Source organism: Brassica rapa, chromosome A01, assembly GCF_000309985.2.
Source record: "Brassica rapa cultivar Chiifu-401-42 chromosome A01, CAAS_Brap_v3.01, whole genome shotgun sequence".
Lineage (NCBI taxonomy): Eukaryota > Viridiplantae > Streptophyta > Magnoliopsida > Brassicales > Brassicaceae > Brassica > Brassica rapa.
The window spans coordinates 18345514-18372564 of NC_024795.2; the positions used below are offsets into that span (position 1 = coordinate 18345514).

General features: G+C 36.2%; 4 protein-coding genes and 1 non-coding gene across 7 annotated transcripts; 3 read left to right on the forward strand and 2 right to left on the reverse strand.

Annotated features, from left to right (window-relative positions):
* Window positions 1-63: 63 nt before the first annotated feature.
* On the reverse strand, window positions 64-4440 carry LOC103829743 (RNA-binding protein 25). Of its 3 annotated transcripts, XM_009105458.3 has the most exons (8): window positions 3975-4217; window positions 3732-3790; window positions 2808-3064; window positions 2540-2692; window positions 2004-2397; window positions 1266-1901; window positions 602-1188; window positions 64-497 (listed from the first exon to the last, which is right to left on the reverse strand). In XM_009105458.3, the coding sequence occupies exons 3-8, from the start codon at window positions 3030-3032 to the stop codon at window positions 246-248; spliced, it is 2247 nt and encodes a 748-aa protein (XP_009103706.1). In that variant the 5' UTR covers window positions 3033-3064; window positions 3732-3790; window positions 3975-4217; the 3' UTR covers window positions 64-245. The 3 variants fall into 3 exon arrangements, with proteins under 3 accessions (XP_009103706.1, XP_009103692.1, XP_009103699.1); XM_009105444.3 differs by lacking the exon at window positions 3732-3790 and having other exon boundaries at window positions 3975-4440; XM_009105451.3 differs by having other exon boundaries at window positions 2808-3790.
* Window positions 4441-6694: 2254 nt separating this feature from the next.
* Window positions 6695-6911, reverse strand: LOC117129201. Its single transcript, XR_004452840.1, has one exon. It is a non-coding gene; the product is annotated as a small nucleolar RNA U3 (small nucleolar RNA).
* Window positions 6912-12465: 5554 nt separating this feature from the next.
* LOC103831256 lies at window positions 12466-13206 on the forward strand. Its single transcript, XM_009107144.1, has 2 exons — window positions 12466-12879; window positions 13060-13206. Exons 1-2 carry the CDS (start codon window positions 12466-12468, stop codon window positions 13204-13206), a joined length of 561 nt encoding a protein of 186 aa, XP_009105392.1.
* A 1926-nt stretch (window positions 13207-15132) lies between these two features.
* Window positions 15133-19650, forward strand: LOC103831265 (MATH domain and coiled-coil domain-containing protein At2g42470-like). The gene is made up of 5 exons (XM_018658689.2): window positions 15133-15518; window positions 15986-16107; window positions 16195-16361; window positions 16453-16661; window positions 16754-19650. Exons 2-5 carry the CDS (start codon window positions 16004-16006, stop codon window positions 17288-17290), a joined length of 1017 nt encoding a protein of 338 aa, XP_018514205.1. The 5' UTR covers window positions 15133-15518; window positions 15986-16003; the 3' UTR covers window positions 17291-19650.
* A 1938-nt stretch (window positions 19651-21588) lies between these two features.
* LOC103831275 lies at window positions 21589-22674 on the forward strand. Its single transcript, XM_009107167.2, has 2 exons — window positions 21589-21891; window positions 21984-22674. The coding sequence occupies exons 1-2, from the start codon at window positions 21617-21619 to the stop codon at window positions 22324-22326; spliced, it is 618 nt and encodes a 205-aa protein (XP_009105415.1). The 5' UTR covers window positions 21589-21616; the 3' UTR covers window positions 22327-22674.
* The last annotated feature ends 4377 nt before the right edge of the window (window positions 22675-27051 follow it).

The following is a 27051-nucleotide window of genomic DNA, read 5'->3' on the forward strand; positions in this document are numbered from 1 at the left end:
TCAGTGAATAATATTGGAAATACAGCAAACATTGTAAAAACCAATATTTACTGCACAAAGATAAAAGAGAATAATTAAGCGCAAATATTTTATTGTCAACTAGAATGTGTATATCTTTTACAGTCTCTTCTTCTACATTAAAGCTTGTAAACATGGTGATTCTTCGTTAAATCCAAAAACAACAAGACCTTGAAAAAATTGGGGACGCAGCAAAGGAAGAAAAGTCTTTAAACAAAAAAAAAGTTTCAGGCTTTGGATTTTACCGGGACACCAGCTTCGACCCGCTTGATCTCGAAGATGAGCATTCTCCACATCTTGAGAACAAACATCTCAGCTTCTTCATCTAGTATCGATTGCAATAGCTCAAGCATTTGAGCCGCTTGCACGTGCTGTTGAGTGTTTGACACAATGAAATCTACCAGTGTGGCTTCCTCTTCTCCAAGAAACTCCATGATTTTCTTTGAGATCCATGGCCTCATTCTTTCGTGCAATTGGTGCTTTCCATGTTAAAAAACAACGAACAAAACATGTGAGCACCAAAACAAACTCACAGGCATTATTAAGGTATCATTAATCTAGAAGAAGTGCAATATGAGATTACCTTGTCATACATAGCCCAGTTTATCTCGTAGGAAAATAACTCTTCCTTTGTCTTTGGGATTGTATCTATCAATTGTTTGGCATCCATCAGCTTCTTGGTATCAGGTGTCTTTGCTTTTCCAGAATCTTTACCGTCTTTGGCTGAACCACCATGCCCGTCGCCTCGGTCCCTGGCTCTGTCTCTGTCCTTTTCCCGTTCCCTTTCCCGGTGGCTTGGCTTATCATGAGAACGTTTGCTCCTATGCTTCTCCCCTTCTGTTGTCTCGTCCTTGGGATTACTACTCGAAATTCGTTTTGCAAATTCAGCAGCTAAAGCCAAATGAGGTGGTGTTGGTGTATTCCCTGAGCCACCGTGGGCTACGGCTTCCTGTTCCTCGGCTGAGTAATCTATAGGAACCAAAGGTTTCATCTTCTTATCCTTGTGTGCTTCTTCTTCATCCTCCTCATAGAAAACAGAAGGCACAGATGTCCGTTTTCCAGATCCGACAAGCCCGAATCCCAATTTCTTGGAGGGAGCATGTGCTTCAGACCCACTGTTATTATCAACAGCCATGGACATTTCATTACCAGAGCCATTTTGTTCCATATCTGCAATTAGGAAAGGAGTCCATTAGAAAGAGATACAGAAGGAGAAAGGATAAGACAGAGAGGAACACACTCCTTACCTGATGCACGGTGCTCACTGAAAGATTCACCTACAGTTTGGAGAGTTGTCTTATTATCGTTTTCAATGGTTAATGTCTGATTCGGTTCACTTCCAATAACTGCCTGTCCAGATATGAGCCTTAAGGCATCTAACTGCTGTTGCTGCAACTTTTGCTCCTCAGCAATCCTCTTCGCCTCAGCAACCTCTTCCTCTTCTTTCAGTCTATCAGCCAAGTCATCCTCCTTCTCTCTTTGCCGCCGTCTCCTTCTCTCTTCTGCACCTCTATGCCATCTTCTTCTCGAATCATCATCGTCTTCATCCTCCTCTTCCTCGTAGCGGATTTCCTTTTTCCTCTTACGCTCTTTGTCTTTCTCCTTCTCCTTCTCGTACTGTCGTTCCTTCTCCTTTTCTCTTTCTTTGCGTTCCCACTGTCGAAGACGAGTCTGGTAAGCGCGCTCCGCATCCTCAAGTTTCCTCCTGTGCTCTCTCTCTTTCCTCAATCGTTCTCGTTCAGCCTCCCTCTCATATCTATCCATTTCTTGCTCCTTTTCACCCCTGTCTCTGCTTCTTCGGTCATTTCTCTTACTCCAATCAGGTGAACTTGTGTCAGGCCTACTATGTTCTCCAGGAGTCTCAACATCATTTGCAGCGAAATCTACATGAGCGAGACATTTTGTCAGACAAATGATATAAGTAAAACAGAAAATAGGAGCCGATTCTTTTTTTTAAAAGGACTAGTGAAGGCAAAGAAACAGACCACTCCGAGATACGTCAGTGTTGGAGTCTCCATCCTTAGATTTGAAAGCAAGCTCTATGCCTGAAACATCAGCAGGTGGGGGTGGGGGTGGTGGAGGCAGAGGGTTGGTCTTTGACCTTTGTTCAATGGCATTGTCAATCTTCTCCTTAGCCTCTTTGTCAGCCTCTCTTTCTTCATCAGTAAGAAGTGCAGAATTAGCAATATCAATGTTTTCTTTACTCTTTGGTTCTCCATCCTTTCCCGTCTCCCCAACGGTGGGCGCAGCAGATATTACAGCTTTTTCTCGCTCACTCTCAGGACCTTCACCTTGACTTTCCTTGGCTTTCTTTGCATTATCAATTTTCTTCTCAACATATTTTAGCAAATACTCCTTTGTCGCTTGATTAACATTCACCTAGCAGCCATATAAAATAAAAGATGAGAAACACGTTAAGAGATAGCTTATGTAGAGATATTGGTGAAAGGCTGGCAGAATTGCCTCAGCTTGGATTAACAAAAACATAATTAAAAAATTTGGAAGAGAGATGCATGATTACCAAAAGCTCTTGTCCATCTATAGTTAGTTTGGTAAGAAGGCGTATTGCACGAAGACTCCCTTCAGCTGATTCAAATTCATAGAATCCAAAACCTTTAGGTTTCTTGGTGGTCGGATCTTCCGCACGTAAACAGCCTTTGACATGGCCACAAAACTGCAAAACAGTGGCAAGATCAATTCTTAGAAAATATATAAAAAGAAGGAACTAAACAGAGACAGCCTTAGAAGTTATAAAAGGGGAAATTGCAGATCGAAAGAAGAAAGCAAACCTCGAGAATAGACATCATAAAGTCATTTTCCACGGTTGCTATCTTGCCAATGTAAATAGTGGTCTGCGGTTTCTCTACAGGTGGTACGAAAGGAGCAAGAACTGGTCTAATCATAGGAGGCATAACGGGACGGAGACCAGGCATTCCTGGGATAGGTGGACGTTGCACAAGAGGAACAGCACCGACTGTACCAGGAGGGCGCATAATAAAACCCGGACGAACCATTGTTGGATATGGAGAAGGATACCGGAGAACCCCTGCATCAACAAAACAAAACAAGTCTCTGGAAATTCATCAGTAAATGTTCTACATGTTAACAGAACAACGGCATTAAGCATAAATCAAGAGTGCCATAAAGCGGAATTGAAAATAAATGCATTCTGTATTGTTACCACAAACTAGAGCAAATTAGATATGGACACCAGAGGCAGTACAAATACCACCAGGATGGACACAGAAACCTGAAGGACACATTAAGAAGATAGCACCAGTATCGCAGTCACTGTTACCACATTAAGTAGTTGTACCTCATGGGGGAAACTTTGAAAGAGAGAAGAATCTATAACCATCTCACAAACGTTGGATTTGAGATTAGATAATATCAGAACGCCCATCCTCACATCATCCCATTATAATAACTTTATCACAACCATTAGCAGGTTGGAAAAGAAAGAGATATGTGTGGAAGCCTTAAAAGAAATAGCAATACCTCAAAGCCAAGACCAAGGAAAAGTCAGTCGCTACAAAAAGCTTTGTTGTTCAAAGTTCTCAAAAAGCTACAATGAATCTCAATTTAACATAAAATTTGGGAGCATCATTATTAAGGTCAAGGGGTTTTGGTTAAAATACGTTTAAAGAGAGTGGTTATAGAGCTACTACACTAACTAACTAACTAAACAAAAGGAAGGAGAATATTGCGCATACCAACATGAGGGAGGCGTAGAAGTGAGTTGAAGCCTTGCAACGTTTCTCAATCAAAGACGCTGTATGAGAAAACACCCGGTGGTCATCGGTGTCACTAATCTATTACTTTCTACCCTAATTAAACTACAATCATATATATAGTTCCACTTTCGCTACTTTTGCGAATCAGATTCCAACATACACACACAAAAGCAAACAAAAAGAAAAAAAAGGAAATAGAGAGAGAGGATAAGAGGAACCCACCGGGAGGAGGAGCAGCGGGATAGCCATTAGGCATAGGCGTGAAAGGTCTCATAGCATTGGGAGGAGGCTGGGATTGATAAGGCATGGATCCTGGAGGAGGAATAGGGTTTTGAAAGTTGGGAACCTGATTGAACTGCATCCCGGGACGGAATTGTGGTGGCGGCGGAAGATTGGGGACGAGCGAGCCGGGAATCTGAGGCGGAGCATACGGCGGCGGACCAGGTTGAAAGATCTGTGGTTTGGTTGGGTCGAGTGGCTGTGGATGTTGTTGTTGTTGAGGCGGATTTGGATTGGGAATCGGAGTAGATGGCTCTGGTTTGTGCGAATTGGGATCTGCCGTCGCCGGAGAAGAAGAATTGTCGGCCATGGGTAATGACTTCACCGTATCTGGAGTTTTGCCCTAAAAATCGATTTCTCCAATCTTTAACTCTTGTCAACTTGTTTGGGCTGTACCCTTGTTTGTTTGCTTTTACACGTGTTTTTTATACTGTAGGCTTTTCTTTATAAAACTCTTTTATAAAACTCAGATTTATTACTAGGACTTTTACCAAAGTATTAAATTTTCTTTGTTAAATTTAACGAATGTTTTTTTTACTGATTTTTTTGTGGTAAATTATGATACATTTTTTAGCTAAATTTTGTTTCATAAATCAACCCAAAACAGAAATAACACTTTCATTATAAGTTTGACTCGAACAAAAACATTATATTCAAATGTTTTCTAATTAGCTTCACTCAAGGCGCGTTTTATATTTTCTAATTAGCTTCGCTCGATCTATCACTCCCGGCACGTAACATATCGAATCTAAAATCCTATTATCGTTTCAACCTTTAACGAGAGTTACATGAAGGTGAACTTGACTTCGTTTTCTCGGATGCTATGAGACTTCCCACCCTATAAACTCGTCGAGGCTTGTTATAATCACTGACTATGAAGCGCTAAACGAACACGAGAGGAGAATACAAAGAAGCACTAACCAAGTGAAGAGTGCCCTTAAACAGTTTGCACAAACTCAACTCCTCTTCGAAGGAGCCGACTCGAAAAGAGAGATCCAAGGACCACTCAACCCAAGATTGGATTGTCTTTACCTGTTTCAGTGACAAAATGAAACAGATGAGAGCTTGTTAGAATTAAGCTTCCCGGTTCCAGAAGTCAGGCTTTGTGATTCATGTAAGGTATTTAGAGGGGTATCTTGGCTGAATCCCTCCTCCTTTTAGCACAAAATGTTGGATCCTAAAATCCACTTAGAAATATGGTACATGCTTATGACTATGGAAAGTGTATGTTTTATTGATAGAAAGGTGATCCAATTCTCTCCATACCAAAACTATAGTCTCATTACATTCATATTCCCTTGTTCTTAGACACCTATTTGTATTGATCGACATATTCAACATTTCTATCAATTAAACCTACACTTTCTATAGTCATTTGTCTAGTCCCAACAACTTTTGTCGTTGACAAAGAACAGAGCATTGCAACAAAGGAGAATACTCTACAAGGCAATAATCCTACGTTTATTATTTCCCAACCTCTTAACGCTGGCTTATACTATCACCGGAACTAAGAAAATTAATGCACAGAAGAACCTACACAGTTAATTCTCAAGAAATCTTAAGGGCCTAGACTTGAAGACTTTACACCAAGATAAATAGACCAATTCACATGACGCATTAATTGTGATCAAGTGTATTACTAATACATCTCTACATTACCTTATCCAACCAAATGTTTGTCTTGATTCGTTGATCCTCTGAAGCAACATCTTTCTTCTCATCGTACATCAGTAATCATTTGTCTCGGATATGGTCTTGATATTGGTCAGACGTTAGTTTTTAGTTGTTACAAAGGGAGAAGGATCATATGTTCAAGTTGTTGTGTTTTCTCTATTGTTTTTGTTTATTTTGAGTCTTGATTCCTGATATAGTGTATAAAGCTGTTTTCTTCTAGTAACATTCTAACTGGTTTCTAAATTTATTGCTCCGTGATGAAGGATATGATCAAGAGGGTGCCAGAACGAGCAAGAAAGTCCCAAAGTATGTTATGATGACAGCACGGTGGCATAGGCGAGACTGTAGCTTTTGTGACTTTGCCCAAAAGTACAACATGATGGTCAATCAAAGCTTGAATCTTTCTCATTCAACAAGAAACTGAAAGAAGATCAATGAGAGCCTTATCTGCAAACAAATCAACACGTCAAGGTCTGAAAGCTATTAATGCTCCAAACATGTTCTTGTCTCAGCTTTAGAGCTATAGCTCAATTATTTGCGAGAGAACGTAAGCACCAACCGTCCAAACTAGTATGCAAAATGTCACTAACTAGCCTTCACTGCCTCATCTCTTAGACAAAGATTTCATATCACAAATCATCGTAGGGGGGTTCTATAAGGAAAGACAACTCAAAATTGTAGTAACAATAATTCATGCTTCCATGATTGTCCTTAAATTTCAACTTCTACTTAACAAAACTCATCAATAGTTCGAATTGAGATTATTGTATGAATCAACACAGCTTGAGAGGAAGAAGACAAATGTAGAGTTTGGAAAGGTGAAAACTGGGTTATGAAATAATTAGAAAAAGTTATGGGTTTAATGTAAGAAACTAAAAGTTGCAAGGAAAAACAAAAGCTGAAACGCACATGAGGATTTATTGTTTTTGCAAACTTGAAGTGAAAAAAACAGGAAAAAAGGGAGGCAAAAAAAAAACAATTAAAAAAAAAGTCTGTCAGACAACCGTGCGACAACTCCGGAGAGGGTCAGACCAAGCCGGATAGCGATCCTCTACAGTGCCGAGAGTCCGAGGACTGTCGTAGCCGTTAATCACACTCAGATCGCACGGCCATGATTCATCAACCAGGTTTAGGGGCCTGTCTCCTTAGAAATCAAGGATACAGAGGTACGAGCCTATAGAACAGATCCTGTTCAAGTAAGGTCGTGACCTCTACTTTCTTCTCTTCGCTATATAAACAACACAGCTTCTCTCTGTGTGTTCCGATGTGGGAGGAATAAACAACTTCAAATGCATATACGCGACCGTTTCATATCTCAACACACTAATGCCTCTGATACGCCGTCGTTTAGTTATCTCAATGTCTGATGAAAGAAGCTGTGAAACAAAGGTTTATTTTCTTAATAATCAGAATCTCATTTTGCTTAAACCCTTTTTGATTAACGTTTCTTGGAAGTCTCTTCGGTTGTGGGGTAAGGTCTCGGTGGCTCTACGAGATTCTGGGTTGAGAAGATCATCTCTCACTCAGGAAAAGTTTTCAAATTTTGTGAATGTAACAGAGAATTTGGTGAAGCACATCATTCAAAAAAAAAGAGAATTTGTTGAAGCACTTTTTGATATTGTGAAATGTTTTTCTTTTATGTTGAATTTTAGGATTTGTGAAACTTTTTTGAAATTGTTTGATGGGTTTCTATTAGACTTTTACTTTACTTGGTCGAAGTTTTGAATTGATGCAAAATAATGGGAGTACCAGATTATCTGAAGACTCCTAACAGGAAGTAACTGATGATTCTCCTCCCACGAGAACCAGTCTTGTTCTTTATGACTGCATTTGGCTCGGGACATTACAGTAAATGGTATTTAGGAGACAACTGTCAATCTGAATCATGAAAAGAAACATGATTTATACATAGAAATACAAAAAGCGAAAAAACTTGATAGTGAGATTTTGAGCATGTGAATTGAGGCTTAGTCAGGTTTTGGTACATGTGCATAAATCATTCACGACTTTAAAGCAAAGACTTTTATTTATGTCTGTTTTCTTGGGTTGTGATTTGTAAACTATGTTTTCATTTCCTTACCGGTCTATTTGTCTTTTTTATCCGAATAGTACCAGCACATTTATAAAGCAAAACAGAAAACAAAACAACTCATATGTTATGGGTTTGGCTTTTAAGATATAATGATTTGTCTTGCACAAAAAAAAAAGATAATGATTTTGTCTTTCTCAGAGTCACTCTCTGACTTAGCGGAAAAGGCGGGGAACTGTCCTTTGTATCACTTTCCCTTGGAGCTTGCTCCTACGGTAGGACTCTCGGATATGGCAAGGCCTGATGTGTCCTGCTTCGTTCCTTTTTACCATAATTAGTCGAGCTGTTTCCACGAGCTCACCAACAAACATTTTTGCTATACCACTAATAACCGAAAGCCTAGGGTCGTCGTTGTTCATATTCTTAATCCCTGTTATACTCTCTAATAGCTTCTTCATGTTTGATTTATGAATTGCGATATAATGGCATGCATCTTGGCTACCTTCTTCTCACGATCACTAGCTTCAACAGTTGGGATTTGGGTGAGATCAACTTCCATATTGTCAGAGGTTTTAAGTTTCTTCACCTGACGGAGATGGCCAACATCTTCTTCACTGCCATCTACACCTCTCCCACTGTCGGAAACAGGTGATTCTGGAGGAGATTCATCTCGCTCCTCCTCCTCAATTGCTGCTTCAAAAGGATGTTTGTAACGTTTCATAAAAAATACATTTATTTAATTAAATATATGGGACTCCATTATATACTCATGTTTGGCTTAGTAAAATAAGTTGTCTTTCCGATGTGGGACAACTTATATATAATCTCTTGCTCGCCAAACAATAGACTTCACTTCACTTCTCAAACATACAACTGAAACTCAAATGTTCAAAGCTATCGATCAAACTATCAGAAACAGTCAAACAGAGCATCCTCTTGTCGACCAAAGTACCTCTCTTTGGATTAAGAACTGCTCTAAGCCAAGGTGCAGAGAGCTCTGCTCTGTTTCTATATGCTTTTCTTTCCTTTTCTGTAAGGCCGGCCAATCGTTTTAATCGCAACAATGCATTAATTTCTAAGCTAAACTGCAATTTATTACCCAAAAAAGAAAACAGAGTTTCTCTCAGAGAAAACATAGAGGTGGAACAATGTGTGCTTCCCATAGAGGGTTAAAAGACTATACAATAGCTAATCTATCATCACCATAGATTTTAAAGAGAAACAAACGAAATGGAAACATAATCTGAAGGATGGTGAATTCTGGTAGTTTGCGTGAATAAACCTTACAAGACATATATATCTCTGTGATGATGCAGGTTGAGTAACTCTGCTGTCCTTGAATGGAACAAAGTTGTGGAACCTATTATGAGACTGTGCACCGAGACTGTTCTGATGGATACACTACAGAACTAAAAGGAAGTGCTATGGCGTGATAACATCAAGATGCTGACACAGACTTTGCTTCTTGTCAAGCCAAGGAACCTACTGGAACAACTAGAATAAGCTAACTTGATTTGACAATATCAAATTACTGCTGCTGCTGCTAATATCGTTGTCTATATGCCATTTGCGTTCTTGTGTGCTAAAAAACATATTATCATAATTAGAACACCGAGGGAGAAATAAAAAAAGTGAAAAAGACCAAAATAGCACTAAATCAAGTTTTTGTTCCCAAACTAGCACTCGAGGCCATAAGTCACAAAAATAGCACTCAAGGGGTAGGGTTTAGGGTTTAGAATTTAGGGTTTAGGGTTTAGAGTTGAGAATTGAGGTTTTGGGAATAAGATTTCAAATTTTGAAAAATAAAAAAATTTAAAATTTTCAAAAGATAAAATGCTATTTTGGTCATTTTAGTTTTTGGGTGTTATTTTTGTGATATAAACTTAGAAATGTGCTATTTTGGAGATTTGACCAAATAAAAACTCACAGGCTCTCATGAATCATTATCAATTAAGAAACTATATCATAGCTAGAATACAGAGGGAGAAAAACACACACAGAGACTCATGAATCATGATCAAAGTGTGACACTTAATAGAAATGGAATCTGGAATATGTACAACGTTCTCGTGAATCATGATCAAAATGTGACAGTGAATAGAAATGAAATATGTACAAAGAGCTCTGGTGAATCATGATGATCATCAATGCTATATTTACCTCCGACCTCGCTTGATAACGCACAACACTTTATCCTTCATTGCTTCTTCGACAAGCCTGTACTCTTCCATAATCCAGGTTCTCAACACTTGTTCTCCGTCCACAATATCAAAATATCTTCCTTTATCCTCTTCGTAAAACTTGAAGACCCTCTTGTAACCCATCCCCTCATGGCTCATCGAGAAGATCGCATTATCCTCTTCCACGATCCTCCATCGACCGCTTTCACACCCGTCGGTGTAACCACAAGCCTCTGTCCGGTTAGCGAAGACGCAGAGTCCAGATGCTGTAGACCTCTTATCTTCATGATCCATAAGCGTCGATGGATGCACGCGGTAGACGTCGTTGGTAACGTAGCAAGGCCACTCGTTTCCACCAGAATCAAATATCACCTGCAGATAATATGCACCATCGTCTTGTTGATTGGCTAAACGGATTCCATAAGCTGTCAGCGACTGCGTTGCAGGAAGCGGATCTGCTGAGTAAGTGAAGTGCTTGGCTAGCAAGAAACTGATCTCGGTTTGGAACAAAAGCTGAATCTTGCAAACCACGTGATCTTGCTTAGGGCTCCATTTACTGGGGAGCCTGTACTGCTGCATCACCCATGTTCTCTTGTAACCTCTCGCTTTCGTTTCTCCGCAGAACTTGAGAATCTTCCCAGTATCCTCGTGTTTGATCAGTTTATCATGACCTATGATCCTCCAGCCATCAGAGCCGCATCCATTGGTTCTACCACAGGCTTCTGTTCTAGGGTAAACGAATACGACGAAAGGGTTCTCGGCTTCGAATACCTCGCTTGGATTCTTGGTGAACACGTCTCTGTCTTCCATGAACTCTTCAGGCCATGATTCTCCGTTATCGTTGATACTTTGCAGATAAATTGACATCATTTTCTCGTCAGTTGCTTTGCTGTGATCGTCTTTGACATCCGGATACTTTGCTGCCCGGATCTCCTCCATAGTGAAACTCAGTCTCGATCAATAGTTAAAAATACTATGGAGATGAAGGTATCTTTGAGAGGAAGAAACGCAAGAAGTAAGCCGATCAGAAGCTAAAAGAAGAATAGCTGTTTCTTTGAGACGAAGGGAACAAGAATAAGAAGAAAGAACGAGTGTTGATGGAGTTGCTTTTTCAGTTAGTTGCTACGGTTTCTTATATAGTTTCCCAATTGACTGATCTCTCCTTGATACCTATTACTATTTTGTTTGCATACGTATTTTTGTCCTATGAAGATACATTAAAATAAGATGTATTAAAAAAAAAACATTTGCACTATTTCGTTCTATTTCATACTTAACACATCAGTGTTGAACAGATACTAAATTTTGATACGTATTTTTAAAATGTGGAATTCATTTTTGACTGACAAAAATTCTATTTAATAAAAATTATAAATTTTACATAATTATATTTTATTTCATTTTACATAATTTACATTAAATTTGCGTACATAATTGTTTTAATTGACTTATAGGTAGGGCTGGGATTTCGGATATTCGGTTCGGGTTCGGATAGGAACCGATCGGGTCCGGGTTTTTCGGATAAATGAATTCTATACCCAATGAGTACTTAGTAGATTTCGGTTCGAATTTCGGATCGGGTACTACCGGTTTCGGGTCGGTTCCGGATACCCGTTTCTTATGTGAATTATATAAATATTTGCAAAATAAAATAATTATATACCAGTTTTTTATTTATTTATTTTATTTTTTTAAGGAAAAGTAAATAGAAATCGTATATATATTAGTAACATGTATTAAATACAACAAAGTTGAACTAGTCTAGTGGTATAACAGTTGTTGCTTTGCCTATCCAATTCGGGTTCGACCCTCAGAAGATACAAATCTATGTTTTTTAAACATAGAATTCGGGTTAAACGGGTACCCGTTCGGTTTCGGGTAAAAACCGAAACCGAACCGATACCCATGGATAATTAACACTAATATCCATCGGATAAATTGTCTAGGACCGAAACCGAACCGAACCGGTCCATTTCGGGTCGTTCCGGTTCGGGTATTCTGTTATGGATAAAAATCCTAGGCCTACTTATAGGTGTGACAAATATCTGGATTTTGAAAAGAATAAATAATATATTTAATATTTATGTTAAATTTAGCCGCATTATAACATGTGATGATAATTTTAAGAAAATTAATATTTTTAATTTTAACAAAATAACAAATCTAAACTTTTATATATTACATTGATCTATAATATATTTTTTTTTTTACTTTTAAGGAATAAAATAAATTTATATAAATATAATAGACAAATTAAATATGATAACTTGTTTATATTTAACTATAAAGATTTAAAATTGAAATGAAGATAATTCATTTTGTTTATAATTAATATGTTTAATAGATTTGATCAGCCTTTCACAAGGCGATTTCTTCTTGAACTCTTTGAAAGAAAATTTCAATCGATCAAATTTGGTTAAAAAATCAAGATCGTCAACATACAATCAAATGATCAACTAGGTGACTCTAATCAACACATATACAAACAAACAGATCTGATAAAGGTTATATGGAAGGCGCCCCATGATTTTAAGCTTGGATCTGATAGGCCATGGTGGTCAGTACTCAGTTGCCCAACAAGAGTATGATAGGGCTCAACCAAGATCATCAAAACCCTACCGGAATCAAGGTCACTTTTCATAAGCTCTGGCAACTAGTTGGCAAGGTCGAAGCCCATGTTAACGATGATGGTTGCGTCCAATTCTACTTTGATACAGAGCACCATCTTTTATTGGTTCAGGAGAAGCAGCCGTGCACATACCATTGTTGGATTGTAGCTCTTGATCGATGGAGAAACAGAGGATATCCAACTTTTCTAAAACATATCCCTTTCTGCATAAGAATCTACAATCTTCCCAACCCCTATCATTGTCATGGGATAGTTAGGAGTATTGGTTCAAAACTTGGTCAGGTGGATGAGATTTCAATCATTGAACCAACAACTACTAAGGAAGCTGAAGTCTGGGTAAAATCCAGCTTGATGTTGGTGATTTAATCACACTCAATCACACTCACTCGAGTGGTAGAAGTATTGAAAACAAAGACCCAGTTGAGCTTGATTTCAGGTACAAGGAATTCAGAAATTTTGTACCATATATGGAAGCTTGAAACATGAGTGTGTAAAGAACAATCTTAGTTGCAACAGAGAAAATATGAGTTGATGGATATTGGCACCAATCCTTATATGTCAGTTCAAGAGAGAAATGTTGCGATAGAGGAGTACATCACTATAAGGGAAGCTGGAGAATCCCTTGGAATAGCAGGCCTAATGCACAATCATCAAGGAAATTGAACAAGGAAGCACAACAACAAAGACAAGATGAAGCTATCCCAGTTTAAGTAGAGCAACAAGTGGTTCCACCCAATGCTCATGCAGATCAAGGAACCAAAATAAATATCTCATAAGATGCTGAAGAGGAAGCATCAACATCTTCAAAACGTCATGAGACAGTCCCATGAAGCTTTTGCATTAGAATTCTGAAGGGTTAGGAAGCCCCTTGACAATACCACATGTAAAGGATATTAGAAAATGTCATAACCCTGATATCATGATTCTCATAGAAACTAAGAATGCAAATAGTTTAGTGAAGAACTTAGCTAAGAATTAGGTTATCATGAATCGTTTGTAGTGACAGCTTGTGGAAGTAGTGGTGTCTCAACATTTTTTCGAATGATAGGATTAAGATACATTTTTGGATAATCATACTCTATATTGTACAAATATGCCAGTTGACAATGGTACACAAATATTTTTTGGTTGTCTTATATTATATGAAAATCCTATTGGAAAACTTAGACAAAATCAGTTGCATCTGTTAATGAGTTCAGAATATGTAGTTTTTTTTTGGCAGAATATTCCTAGAGGTTGATGATTGGAGACTTTAATGACATCAAGTGAAATTCAGAAAAATAAGGAGAAATACAATTGTCAGTCACTTCCTTTAATCTATTTAGTCAAATGCTTGATGTCCTAGGTCTACAAGGTGTTAAAATCATAGAAGGCAAATACACATGGGTATAGGTAAAAGATCAAAGTATATATATGATCATGTCTAGAATTGATAAAGCTGTTGCATACTCGCTAGGTCAGTATCTGAGGAAGAGGTTAGGAAGGCAATCTCTGCAATGAATCCAATTAAATCATCAGGGCCTGATGAGATGACTGCTGGTTTCTATAGTCAACATTGGGAAACCATCAAATCAGGTGTTATTTCTCATGTTAAGCTATTTTTGAGCAAACATATCTAGATCCTAGAATAAACCATATTCATATCTGCTTACTTCTAGGAATACAAAACCCAATAACCATCAAAGATTACAGACCCATTAGTTTGGCGAATGTTATATATAAACTTATCTCTAAAATATTGGCTGAATGCTTAAAACCTTGGTTACATAATATAATTTCTAAAAATCAGTTTGTCTTTATACCAGGAAGACTTATAACATATAATGTACTTATTATTGCACATGAAATGATGCATTCTCTGGTCTCTACATACGAAAAACATTAAGAACAAATTTGTAACTCTCAAAAAGGTCATAGTTAAGAACTTTACGAGACATTAGTCTTATAAAAACTAGTCTGAAGACCAAAAAAAAAACTCTTAATCAAACTAACTAAGAAGCATCCTAACTTAGGAGGGATATGGAAGATTAAACACCCATCAAAGAAAAGTCGAAAACTAAAAAGGCCCACTAAAACATATTCCTTAATATATTATTACTTCTTATGAAAACGGATCTTATTTTAATTTCTCTTATCATTCTAAAACATGTTGATTTGGTAAATAAACAAAGAAACTAGGTGTTTTACCCGCGATGCGGACTTAAACATTTTTTTAATTTTTAAAAAGTTCTTTGTACACTATATTCAATATACTAAAATAAATCTTAAAATAACTTAATATTATATTTTTAATTATATAATTAAAAAAATTATTTGATTAATATTTAATTACATAATTTATGTTTTTAACTTTTTACTTAAATAATTTTTCACACAACACAATATATATAGAAATTATTATTTTTAATTATATTTTTAGATTTTGGGTAATTCAATATTCTATTTTTAATTATATAATTAAGAATTTTATTGATTAATATTTAGTTATATAATTCATATTTTTAACTTCTTACGAAAAGACTTTTTCAGATAACAATACAATATATACAGAAATTATCTCTTTTTTAAATTATATTTTCAGATTTTGGATAATTCTTACTATTATTAATTTTAATCAATTATCTATTCAAATAAATTAAAATTTCGTTTTTATTTTTTAATTTAGTTATACATTTTATTCATTAAAGATATAAACGATATTAACTACTCTAATTTTTAACGTGAGAGTTCGATTTCAAAAATTTACTTTGCAAATAATATAATAGATAGATAGATATACATTTGGTAAATATATTTGCTGCTGAATGGTGATCGCGCGTGGAGATTAAGTTGACACGTAATCTGGAAAGTTGTTAAGATGTTTAATTTTTTAATTTTTAAAAATTGATTAGTAAGTATATAAAGGATTCTTGGATTCTCCCAGGGCCAGGTAAACCTAAACCCAAAATATTTTGTTCATATACGTCTTCCTATAGGTGAGTAGCTTCTTTACGATCTTCTGCTTTGTGGTCAGGTTAAATCCTCTTTTGCTATTTTTTATCCATTTATTCTAACTTCGATTTATGTATATGTTCTTTGTCGTGAGTTTTGATTGTCTTTGTGGACTTAAGCTTAAGTCAAATAATATGTTGATTTGGCATATATTTCTTTTTGTTTTTTTCCGTTCACTTTATAGTCATTTCAAAATTTTGCTTTCGTTGCATTGAGTGGAACTGACATTGTCTGGTCAGTGTTCTCTAAAATCACTCTGAAAAACGAAGTAGCCAAAAAACGTGAAATCTCTTGGATGTTAACTGCGAGGATGAATTTCAAAAGTGGAAAAAATATTTAGTTAAGTGATTATGATATAAAGTAGTGGTTTTGGAAGATTAGTAGTTTGCTAATGTCTTTTCATAGGCAGAGTAGTGAGTTTTTATTTAAGTGACATGTTTTTGTGGGAAAGCGTTGTTTTGTAGAAAAAATGGAGGATCGAAAGCAGACAAGCTTCACGTTTGAGATAGATAACTTCTGGGACAAGGAAGCTTTGATACGTTCACCAAATTTCTTTAGTGGAGGCTGCGAATGGTTAATGCAAAGATAATATATTTTAAATTCTGATCTCACATCTAGATTCAACAATGTTTAGTTAATCTGTTTCCTGTATTTTCTCAGGTTTGTTGATGTTTATCCCAGAGGATGCGGTATTGAAGATCACTTGTCTACGTTCCTCTGTGTTGCAAATCCTGAATCATTGCTACTTGGATGGAAAAGAAGAGCTATTCTTTCATTAGTTCTATTAAACGTATCCGGCAAAAGACTCTACAGATTATATAGAGATGGTAATTTACTTATCAGAAGTAAACTGTATACAAATATATATGATTGGTGAAGAAGAAAATGTAACTTAAGCCTTTTTTTTGTGTGGTACAGGACCACCGTGCAAAACTTTCTGCGCTCAGATTCCAGCATGGGGTTGGGCAGATGCCATGCCTCTTGAAATGCTTCAGGAAAATGGTTTTACGGAGAAGAACAAACTGATAGTCCAAGTCAACGTACAAGTAGTTGAAGTTGTTGATGAAGCAGAAGTTACTGGGAAGGAGACAATAGATGTGAATGGTTTCCAAGTTCTTTATAGTGAGGTATGATTGATTATACACGGATGCTTCTTGTTGCTATTTTGTTTCTTTCTTTCTTTTTGATTAACTAACTGTAAGAAGGTTCTGCTTGACAGGTTGGTCAAGTGACTACTATTTTCGAGAAGCACCCGGACGTTGCCTTAAATTTCATACCAAAGAGCCAATTGGTGAAGACAGTATACATGAAACTCCTCATGTTTCTCATTGAGAAACTGAACAAGCCTCCACGTAGCTTCAGCAATAATGCATTAAGCAACGCTCGCATGGAGTTGATAGATCTAACAAAAGCAGGGTTCAAGCTAGACTGGTTGAAGGAAAAGCTTGATGAGATTTCCTTGGAGCGGAAGAAAGAAAATGGTGATGGTTCCTTGAGTTCTTATGGTTTTCGAGTCCAAGAACTCGAGGAACAAGTCCAAGAACTCGAGGAACAAGTTAAGAATCTCAACCTTGAACTGGACACAGAAAAGGTCAAGTCTGCTCATGTTTTGTCGCTGGAACAGACGGTGTCGGATCTCAGAGATGAGCTGAGCAAGGAAAAAACCAGATCTACTACTAAAGACGTGCTTGAGGGAGTTATTCGCTCTTGGGAAGTATTGGATTACCCGGATCTCAGTAATGAAGAGATAGAATAAGGAATGACATTTTAACTGTTTTTCTGTTTTCTTTTATAAATTCAAAAGTTCTGAGTTTATGGTCTTCTCTATTTAAACTTGACAGTGTTGGAACTCCATACATAAGATGATAACTAGAGATTGATATGCGCACCCACACATGTATTGATTTTTACATTTTTATACATTGATATTTATTCGTTATAATTAGTGTTATATATTTTAAATGGTCGTAATATAACTAATTGTATTCAAAAGCTCTGGACCAAATTGGGTAAAATGATTATTTTTGGTATAAATATCTGAATCTGTTTCAGATATATTTGTTATTTAGATATTTTTAGATTCCTATACATCAAAACCGAACTCATCCAGACCCAGAAGAACCTAACTCAAAACTCACACATAAATTTATAATATTCAAGTGAAGCCTAATTTAAAAAAAAGAATGATACCCGAAAAGTACAACTTGTACCTAAATGGAGTTAATGTTCATGTCTAACTGATTTTATAAACTAATAAAAAAGATGCTTTCTATGTGTTTAGCTAAATTAAATGAAATAGAAAGAGATTTTATTTAGTAAAATAATTATATAGAGTGAAAAATTAAGTGACAATAAATATAACATTTTTATTATTTGTATTTAAGTTATTATTTATTCACAAAAACATGTCTTTGAATTATGTTTTTGGCTACGTAATTTTCCACCGATTGAAACTAAAATTAAAAAAAAAATTTAGTAAAAAAAAACTAAACCGAAAGTGTAACATTATGTAAAACCCAGTTATTTTACATTTTTGATTTTATTGTTGACACAAAGTTAATGTTGATTAACAAATAAATAAAAATCTGCACTATTATTATTAAGGTAATATAATTAATGATATGGTGTATTATTAAGGTAATACTAGATGATAATCCGTGCGCATGCGCGGATTGAATTCTTATAATAATGTTTGTTTATAAAATGATTTTAACATTTTGCAACACTACAATCTTTATCGATTATAAAATGATGAATACAAATGTTGGTCTCTTAAATATATCATCCTTGTTGAAGAATTAACATATTACGTCTCATTTTAATTATTTTTAAGACTTCGTATGCACAAAAAGAAATTAACTTTTGCGGCTGACACAAATCACCAAAACCAAATAGGCAACATCGATTGTATAATGACGAAAGGGGATTAGGTTTTCTGCTCTCGATTTGTTTATTGTTCACTCTCCATAAGTGATTTCATTTTCTACCTCTATAGAATTGTGCTTTTGTTCTCGTCTCTGTTTCATTGATATGAGTTAAGTTTTTTTTTAAACTTATTTTATGAATTCAGTGAATTACATAAGTGTCAATTAAAAAAAATGGACATCTGTAAAAATTAGTTTCACTCCATATACATATTTAAGAATCAAAATTTTGAAAATCACTGGCAAACTAACATGTTAGTGTTTAGATCTAATATATCAAGCTGTTATAGAATATAAGTACGGACTTGAAATATAAATGTGTGTCTAGTATATATTCACCAACTCAGTCTAAAAATCATCTAATTGGAATAACAAAACAAATTACTTATTTCACCAGTTCCGGTAATATCTGAATCCGAACGGATAATATCCGAACCGGAATGGATATCCGAACCCAAATGGATATCCAAAGATAACCAAACATAAGTATACTTAACTCTATATTTCTAGTTTATTTCTCTCATTTTATTCAAAATATTTATATTAATGATTTTTATTGCTCAAAATTAGATAATATACATATAATTATGGACAAAATTATTTGCTACTCACTTAAAATACATATCAAGTTTTTGTTCCTTGCATTAACAAAGGTAGCATCTAAAATTTCAAAACAACAACTAAACTAGTGTCTTTCTATTTTCAAAGTTTTATCTCCAAACTTATTAATAGTTTAATCCTTTAAAAATTGAAAAAACAGTTAAGTTAAAATATATTTTAAATACAAAAAACTTAAACAATGAATTATTTTTCTTTTCAAATTTTAAATATCCAAACCCGACTCCAAACATCCGAACCCGACCCAAGATATCTGAACTCGAACATAAAATACTTGAACCAGACTCGAAGTGAAGAAATACCGAACGGGTTCTATACCTTTATACTAAAATATCCGATACAAATCCGAACGTGTATCCGAACGCCCACCCCTATTATATATGATCATTTGTATCTTGCTTGAACAACAAAAGTTAAACCGTTGATCACAAATTTTTTAATGTGGGACTTTTACCTTTTTTAGTAATATATAGTCGTTTTTCAAAATTCAAAATATAACATATAAGAAAAAATCTAATTGTTTTTATGATATGCTTAATGTGATTGTTTAATTTCTTTTAATAGTATAAAATTATAAAAAAAAAAGAGATGTTAGATTTTTTTTATCAAATATGTTTATTCATAATCATTAATTGTCATATATATGTTAACCATATTAGGTAATTTCGTAGCTTTTATTTAAGGAAAGAAAGAATATTCTTTTGTAGACTATTAGTTAATTTGATAGTTTGGTTAATAAAAACATAGTATATGTTTATATGGAACAACTTATTTTTCTAACAATTCTAAAAATCATTTTCGTGATGTCACGTGGCTACAAAAATATGTTGTAGTGCTCCAGGATTAATATATAGGAGATAATTAATGAAATTGTTAAGCTGAGTAAAATATGAAAAGACAATTAATGTAATTACTAAAAGGACACTATACTTTTTTTATACTGCTATCCATATTTTACAAATAATTTTCATTCCCTATATATTAAAGGAGAAGCACTTAAAATTTTTTTTTCTAAGTATATTCTGACGTGGCTTCATGAGAGATTTTTATTTAAGAAATTGCATACGTGTCACTTGGAAACGTTTGTCCCAAACACTAGGAATTAAATGCAAACATTACATTCCTTAATAATCTTGACACTTCTCAAGAAGATATTTTTTACTTGGCATTATTTTCACGTAACACCCAAGTTCTCTTCTCGACCTTATGTTGGTTCTGGAAGAGTACGTGATGTCGTGATGTGTTGGTGCTCGAAGACTACGTGAGACGAGATGGACCTTCGTCATCTAAATTACTTAGACAAGTTTGATTACTTTAACCACCTTCATCTTCATCATCTAAATATAATCATAGAGACGAGATGTGTTGGTGCTAGAAGAGTACGTGAGACAAGATATACACAGGCTAAGACAAGAAAACGAGGATCGTGATAGAGTTTCCAGTGCTAGGCTAAGACAACATATACTTACGAGCTTGTAAGACAAGATATCGAGGTTAGATACACTTACGCTATGTTATCGCACCACGTTTCGAGGTTCTGTTGCAAAAGAGTGCAGAAGATATACACAGTCTAAGTCAAGAAATCACTGAGTTTCACGGTTGAGAACGAAGGAGAGTCTAAGACAAGAGTCAACTGGTTGAGAACGAACGAGAGTCTAAGACAAGAGTCAACTGGTTGAGAACGAACGAGAGTTCTATGTTGTCACTGCGTTTGCGCAAGTTTATTTGGTTGTAGTTTCCAAAAGAACTGCTTTATGAGGTTTATACTTGCACCTATGTGATGGAGTTCTTTCTTTCACAGGGTGAGTTGTTTCAGATTCTTCAAGATGACAATCACAACTTTGTTTTGGTTACCACGTTTGGGGACCAGCATCTACACGCCCAAATCTCTGCTGGGGATGTGTTCAAGACGTTCGTTGTTTTGGTTACCACGTTTCAGGTTATCATAACTCGGTTCTGTTGCACAACAGTGCAGAAGATATACACAGTCTAAGACAAGAAATCACCGAGTTCCACGGTTGAGAACGAACGAGAGTCTAAGACAAGATTCCACGGTTGAGATAGAACGAGAGTTCTGTGTTGTCAATGAGTTTGCCCAAGTTTGTTTGGTTGTAGTTTTCAAAAGAACTGCTTTATGAGGCCTATACTTGCACCTATATCCTAGAACTCTTTCTTTCACAGTAACTCCAAAACGTACGGCTTAGGTCCGAGAGCTAGCCAATCTGCAGAGACCACGTCATTATTAACGTGTCAAAAACGTCAAAGTCGCCGTTAGCGTCTTTCCCTCGGGGGTACTATTTTTAGAACATTTGCGCGTATTACATAGACAGACTCATATAATGTGAGAGTGTGAGACATGGTATGCGTATATAATAAATTGTTTATACGCTAACTTTTTTTGTCTCCGGAGATTAGTTCTTAACATGAGCCTACTCGAGCCCCTAACTTACGCGGAATGCCGGTTGATGACAGCTAAGTCCGGTTGGTGGATAAACAGGAGGAGTCGAGGTCGAAGAGGAGAAGGCTAGAAGAACTGAGAAATGGAGATTCTAGCAGGTTCGACGTTTGAAGCTGGTACGGCAGCGCAGGATAAAGCTGCACCGGCTGCTCCGTTCTTGACGGAGGAATCTAGCCGCGGTGGAAGCGGGATCGGATTAAGGAGATGTGTTAAGTCTCTGTCGGAGGAGATATCAGAGAATTCTTCATCATCTGTAGTCGTGTCGGGAGAAAGCAGCGCAAACGAGGAAGAGGACGGTGCCGTTTCGTCACATGGAACATGGTTTGGTTCATCTCTTGAAGATTCTCTTCCTATTAAGTACGTTTTCCCTTCATCAATCTTTTAAATTTCCAAAAAATAATTAATTTTTCGAAATTTAATTATTATTTGCTGTTGTTTTAAAAAATTAGGAGAGGGTTATCAAATCATTACATAGGGAAATCAAAATCATTTGGGAATCTAATGGAAGGGAGCAACGCCAAGGATCTCGAGAAAGTGGAGAGTCCGTTGATCAAGAGAAGGAGATTGCTTATTGCTAACAAGCTAAGGAGAAGATCATCATTGTCATCTTTTAGCATATACTCCAAGACTAATAATAACCTTAATTACATGCCTTTACTTGCATTGCAAGAATCTGATGAGGAGGATCACAAATGCAGTTATGATAATGATGATAGTGGTGATGATGAAATTAGTCATTCGCAAGAGAAGAGGATGAAGCTGACAACAAATAATAGAGATTTTATGGTTTAAACTCATAGCTGCTTATGTTCAAACCGTGATCCATTTTTGACCGAGATCACTTCTTAATCAGCTCCTTAACCAGCTCCAATTGGGAACACAATCAAAACTATTAGTCACATTTGGCGTGGTTACGGTTTTTGTCCACTCACTTTCAAAACGAAAGGAGATATATTTCTAAATTAAACAAACCATATAAGAACCTCAAATCTTAATGGGTTTCTTATCAAATATTGTACTCAATACATATCAAATCCACAGGAAATCACTTATTCTTGATTAAGCCAAGGGGCTTTAGGTTTTTTTTTTTTTTTGACTAAGGGCTTTCAAATTAAAACATAAAACATTACAAGATAAGACCAAAAGATCTTATAGTTTAGAAAAGTATGCATGAAACAAGTTTCATGGATGATAGAATCTCAAACCAATGAAGGTAGAGATTAGATAGAACAAATCTATGAAAGACAATAACTAATGATAGGAGCCACGGCCTCGACGGCCACGCTTTCCTCTCCCTCGAACTGTCTTCCACTCCATGTTTTCATATTTGATAGGAGGTTTTGATTCCCTCCCACCTCTAGTCAAGCTGAACGAGCTTGAAGGCTCAATTTCAACTTCATCCCCATCTCCTATCACTGTTGAACCAGAAGGACTCTGAAATACACAATGGTTCGGAGTTGTGGTTAAAGGACCAACAACGAAAGATCCAAGGACCTCGGTGTTGATATTGCTTGATGGAAAAGATTCCATAATTGTGTAACAATGGGAGTAGATGATGAATCTACTAATCTGGGCAAAGTGGGCACTGAGTTAGAAAGATCAGCTGGCTTCTCTTGTTGTAAGTGAGAAGAAGTGAATGAAGTTCCAAGTATTTGGTTTCCAGTACCATCTAAAATAACTGAAGTACCTGAAGGAAGGTCATGAACATCCTCCACACTGGGTAAAGCGGGAACAGGGACAGTAACTCCCTGTCCATCTAACTTGCTGGTAGTACTCTGAAACACTTCTGGAGTAGATGTCGAGCAGTCCTTTTGTTGTAAGATAAGATCAATATCCACAACACGGATCTCACTTCGAACATCTGTTGTTTGAGGCTGCAAGGTTGGATCACTAGCCGGCTTTGGAGGCAAGAGGCACCTCTTGGCTTTATGGCCAAGATTACCACATCTCTCACATGTTGATGGAATCCACGTGTACTCAACATTAACAAGAAATATGCTACCTTGTTTATCATCTAGTGCAATAAGCTTCGAAAAATCTCTATCCAGCTCCATCTCCACTAAAACCTTTGCTTCTCCCATGCTGGTAGGATCAAGTCGAGGTTTATGAGTAAGAATCGGTTCTCCCAACCCTGAAGCAACATGACTTATCCCTAATCTAGAGTAGCAACAATCAGGAATGTTTTTCAAAGTGACCCAGACCGGAAGCGTAGAGATTTCAGGAATTTTGAAAGAGCCTTCAGGAGTCCACGGAAGAACAAAGAGTAAGCAATCGTCAATATGCCAGACCCCACGCTGAACAACCCAATGACGAGTAGGTTCGTGGGGGATATGAAACATGAAGGATGATTCACCAATTTTCTTACAGCTAATCTTACAGCTTCTTCCCCATATTCTATTAACCACCGCATGAACCAAACCACCTGGCGGTAGAGAACACCTATGAAACTTGCCTATAATATACTCATCCTTGTTCTCAGGGCCTAGCTTAAGAACTTTAGAAGGAATAGTTACCTCAGGAGTACCATCCAATCTGTAAGTCGGAGTGGCTGCCCGATATAGATTCCGCGACTGAGGGCTCAGTCTTGCAGCCCACGGGAATCGAAGACTACCATCGGCTTTTAGTTCCGGTGGTGGAAGCTTCTCAATAGGAGGCTGAAGAGTACGAGTTGGATGCTTGCTCTTTGGTTTCTTATTCAATATCTCATCATTTAAGGATGGCCAGAGAGTAGCTAACTGAGTTCCAACTAGAGCCGGATCATAATCTCGAGCGGTACTTGGTTCAGGAGGAGTAGCAGGAGGCTTAAAGAAGAGGGGCTTTGCCCAAGCTCCTAAAGTAGGGACAAACTTAGTTGTATCCTGAGCAGTTTCAGATGGATGAACTTGCGATTTGTTGACATCCTGAGTCATTGCTACCTGCTGCTGCGATGGAGGTGGCACATTCAAGCTGATGGACAAACCGTTGCTTACGGAAGCGTTGACATTTTCAGTCGACAGAGAAAGAGAATCAGTAGCTTGAGCAAGAGTGTTATCTGAGCCTAGAGGAGAATCAGTGGCTTGGACTTGAGAGACTGGATCTGGCGTAGACAAAGAGACAGACGCCTCCAAAGTCGACGAGGGTAGAGACAGAGAGCCACCATTGACTGTTTCTGCTAGAGTCGACGAAGACGCGGTCAGCAGAGCAGGAGACGACATGGTCGGCAACGGATGCAGAGACAGAGAATCGACGACAAGATCTGAACCATCGTTCGATTTTGCTGTAGGTGACGAATGCAGAGGAGCTTCAATCCCAGATTCCATGGTGAGAGTGGGAGAAGGGGTGGTGGAGAAGAGACCAGAGGACGCTGGAGCTTCCCTATTGGCGACGATTCACCACGAGCTCGCCGAATTTCACGTCGAAGGTTTGATAAGGGTTTCGCCTTTTTTTCGCAGGTTGGGGGCGCGTGAACAAGAGGAAATTTGCTGCAAGGGGCTTTAGGTTTTGCAACAACCTAATGGTTGAAAAGTACGTTAACATGAATTGAATGATAAGCCTCTAAACCATGGTTTCCTCTTATTTGTTCTGACAGAGATTGATGCTGTTCTAGAGTACTGCAATACAATCGATCTCTCGATCTTGGCGTTTAGTAGCAAAGCCGCCACTTGATATGTGGATCTTGCTGGGGGAGCATCTGGGAAGTCTGCAACAGAAAGAAAATAGTTCAAAATGTTTCCCACCAACTTTAAAACCACTACAACTATGCATTTTGAACAAAATTTTTATTAAAACTTATTATGTGTTTTTGAGGGTCGAATAACCTTCGATTGATTTTATGCTTCAATGTTGTTTTCTTTATTTCGAAAACTATATTTTATTTATTTCACACAGTAATGGTTTTGCTTTTTATAGAAACAAATTTCAAGTGTTTTGACCTATCTTTTCGAAGTTTATTTACATCAAGAGGAGTTGTAGTCTTCAGTTTATCAAAAAAACATGTATAAGAACAGAGGTTGTCAAATACTTAACATGTATACCAACATCAGGTCACAATAAACTCGAGTCATAGACTCTCTTGGTTACACATATTAATCACGTATAATATCAGAGTCGATAACATTTGATTTTAATTGAATCATATCTTTAGTTTTTACGCACCGTTTACTTAAGGTACACCTTATGTTATACATAATCATAATATATACAATCAACAATCATATAGATATCTAATCCCGTGCAAAGCGCGGGTTACTATCTAGTTTATATTATTATCTATGTTTCCAAACAGTACCAAAATGTATTTCAATTTTAATAATATATACAATAGATGATTAATGCGATGTTTGTTTTCGTTGGGATAAAACATCTAAATGCAGAATTTGAATATAGTTTTTTGATTTTGAATTAAAAAAAAATTTCATCAAAATACAGCATTTGAATATAGCTTTTTGATGTTGCATAAAAACTTTGTTTGTTTTAGTACAGTTAGCATTTGCATCTACATACAACATCTAGATGCTATTAATTATAAATACTAAAATAGACATGTTCTATGTTATTAATAATTAACTATTATATTTAAATAAATAGTCCATATATTATATTTATAAATAAATAAATCATAATAGAGAATTTGTACTCCCTACACACAACATCTACCCTATTTGCACTCCATACCTTATTTCTTTCCAATTTTTTCCCCCATCATTACCTTTTTCCCCCCATTTTATGGTATTCCACTTTTTTTAGTATATTGAGCTAATTTGCTCAATCATATATAAATATTTTCAAATTTTATTTTTAATACTATCACTATTTGATTATTTACTTGAGTAACGTGACTAAAACAAATAAAACTAGAAAATGAGACTTCTCTGATGAATTGATGGCGCATATAGTTGTTGAAAAGGGAAATGAAAATAGAAAAATCCAGATTTTTGGGATGGAAATTAATTTACATCCAGATTCAATATCTGAATATATTTTTGTTTTTTTTTGTTTTCAATTAACCTAGGGGTATCACATACCTATGGAAAGGTCTAAAGTAATTCCAACGGAAAGTGCAACCCATTTTTCTAGACATCTACACGGATATATATCTCCGGATATGCATATGAGGCCAAAAATATGGATCTATATCCGTGTAGATGTCTAGGAAAATGTGATTTAGTTTTACGCAATAAGTGAATCGAACCTGAAACGTGTTAGCGTCCAAGCCCATCTCTTCAACTGAATATAAAATTTTAAGGAAAAGGCGAACATCATAGGGACTCATGTAGCCAGATACACCATACATTTAATGAAATGACCAAGACCTAAGTTAAACTGCTATAACATCTCAGAAAAAATAAATACATCACTATATCTTAAAATGTTACTCCTCTGTTTTAATATAAGTGGTGTTTAATATTTTTTCACAGTAAATATAAAAATATAAAATTATATACAAGTTATCTTGGCTACATAAAAGTATCAATAAATAAATATAGTTCAACAAATTAAAAAAAATATATAATATTTTGTAGTTGGTAACTAATTTAA

Coding starts and splice junctions, on each gene's coding strand:
- LOC103829743 (XM_009105444.3), bottom strand. CDS start 4,341: ATGGCCGACAATTCTTCTTCTCCGGCGACGGCAGATCCCAATTCGCAC. Junction 1,189..1,265: donor CAGTGAGCACCGTGCATCAG/GTAAGGAGTGTG, acceptor TCCTAATTGCAG/ATATGGAACAAAATGGCTCT. Junction 498..601: donor ACTGGGCTATGTATGACAAG/GTAATCTCATAT, acceptor TAACATGGAAAG/CACCAATTGCACGAAAGAAT.
- LOC103831256 (XM_009107144.1), top strand. CDS start 12,466: ATGGTGGTCAGTACTCAGTTGCCCAACAAGAGTATGATAGGGCTCAAC. Junction 12,880..13,059: donor CTAAGGAAGCTGAAGTCTGG/GTAAAATCCAGC, acceptor TAGTTGCAACAG/AGAAAATATGAGTTGATGGA.
- LOC103831265 (XM_018658689.2), top strand. CDS start 16,004: ATGGAGGATCGAAAGCAGACAAGCTTCACGTTTGAGATAGATAACTTC. Junction 16,108..16,194: donor TTTAGTGGAGGCTGCGAATG/GTTAATGCAAAG, acceptor GTATTTTCTCAG/GTTTGTTGATGTTTATCCCA. Junction 16,362..16,452: donor CTACAGATTATATAGAGATG/GTAATTTACTTA, acceptor TGTGTGGTACAG/GACCACCGTGCAAAACTTTC.
- LOC103831275 (XM_009107167.2), top strand. CDS start 21,617: ATGGAGATTCTAGCAGGTTCGACGTTTGAAGCTGGTACGGCAGCGCAG. Junction 21,892..21,983: donor GAAGATTCTCTTCCTATTAA/GTACGTTTTCCC, acceptor TTAAAAAATTAG/GAGAGGGTTATCAAATCATT.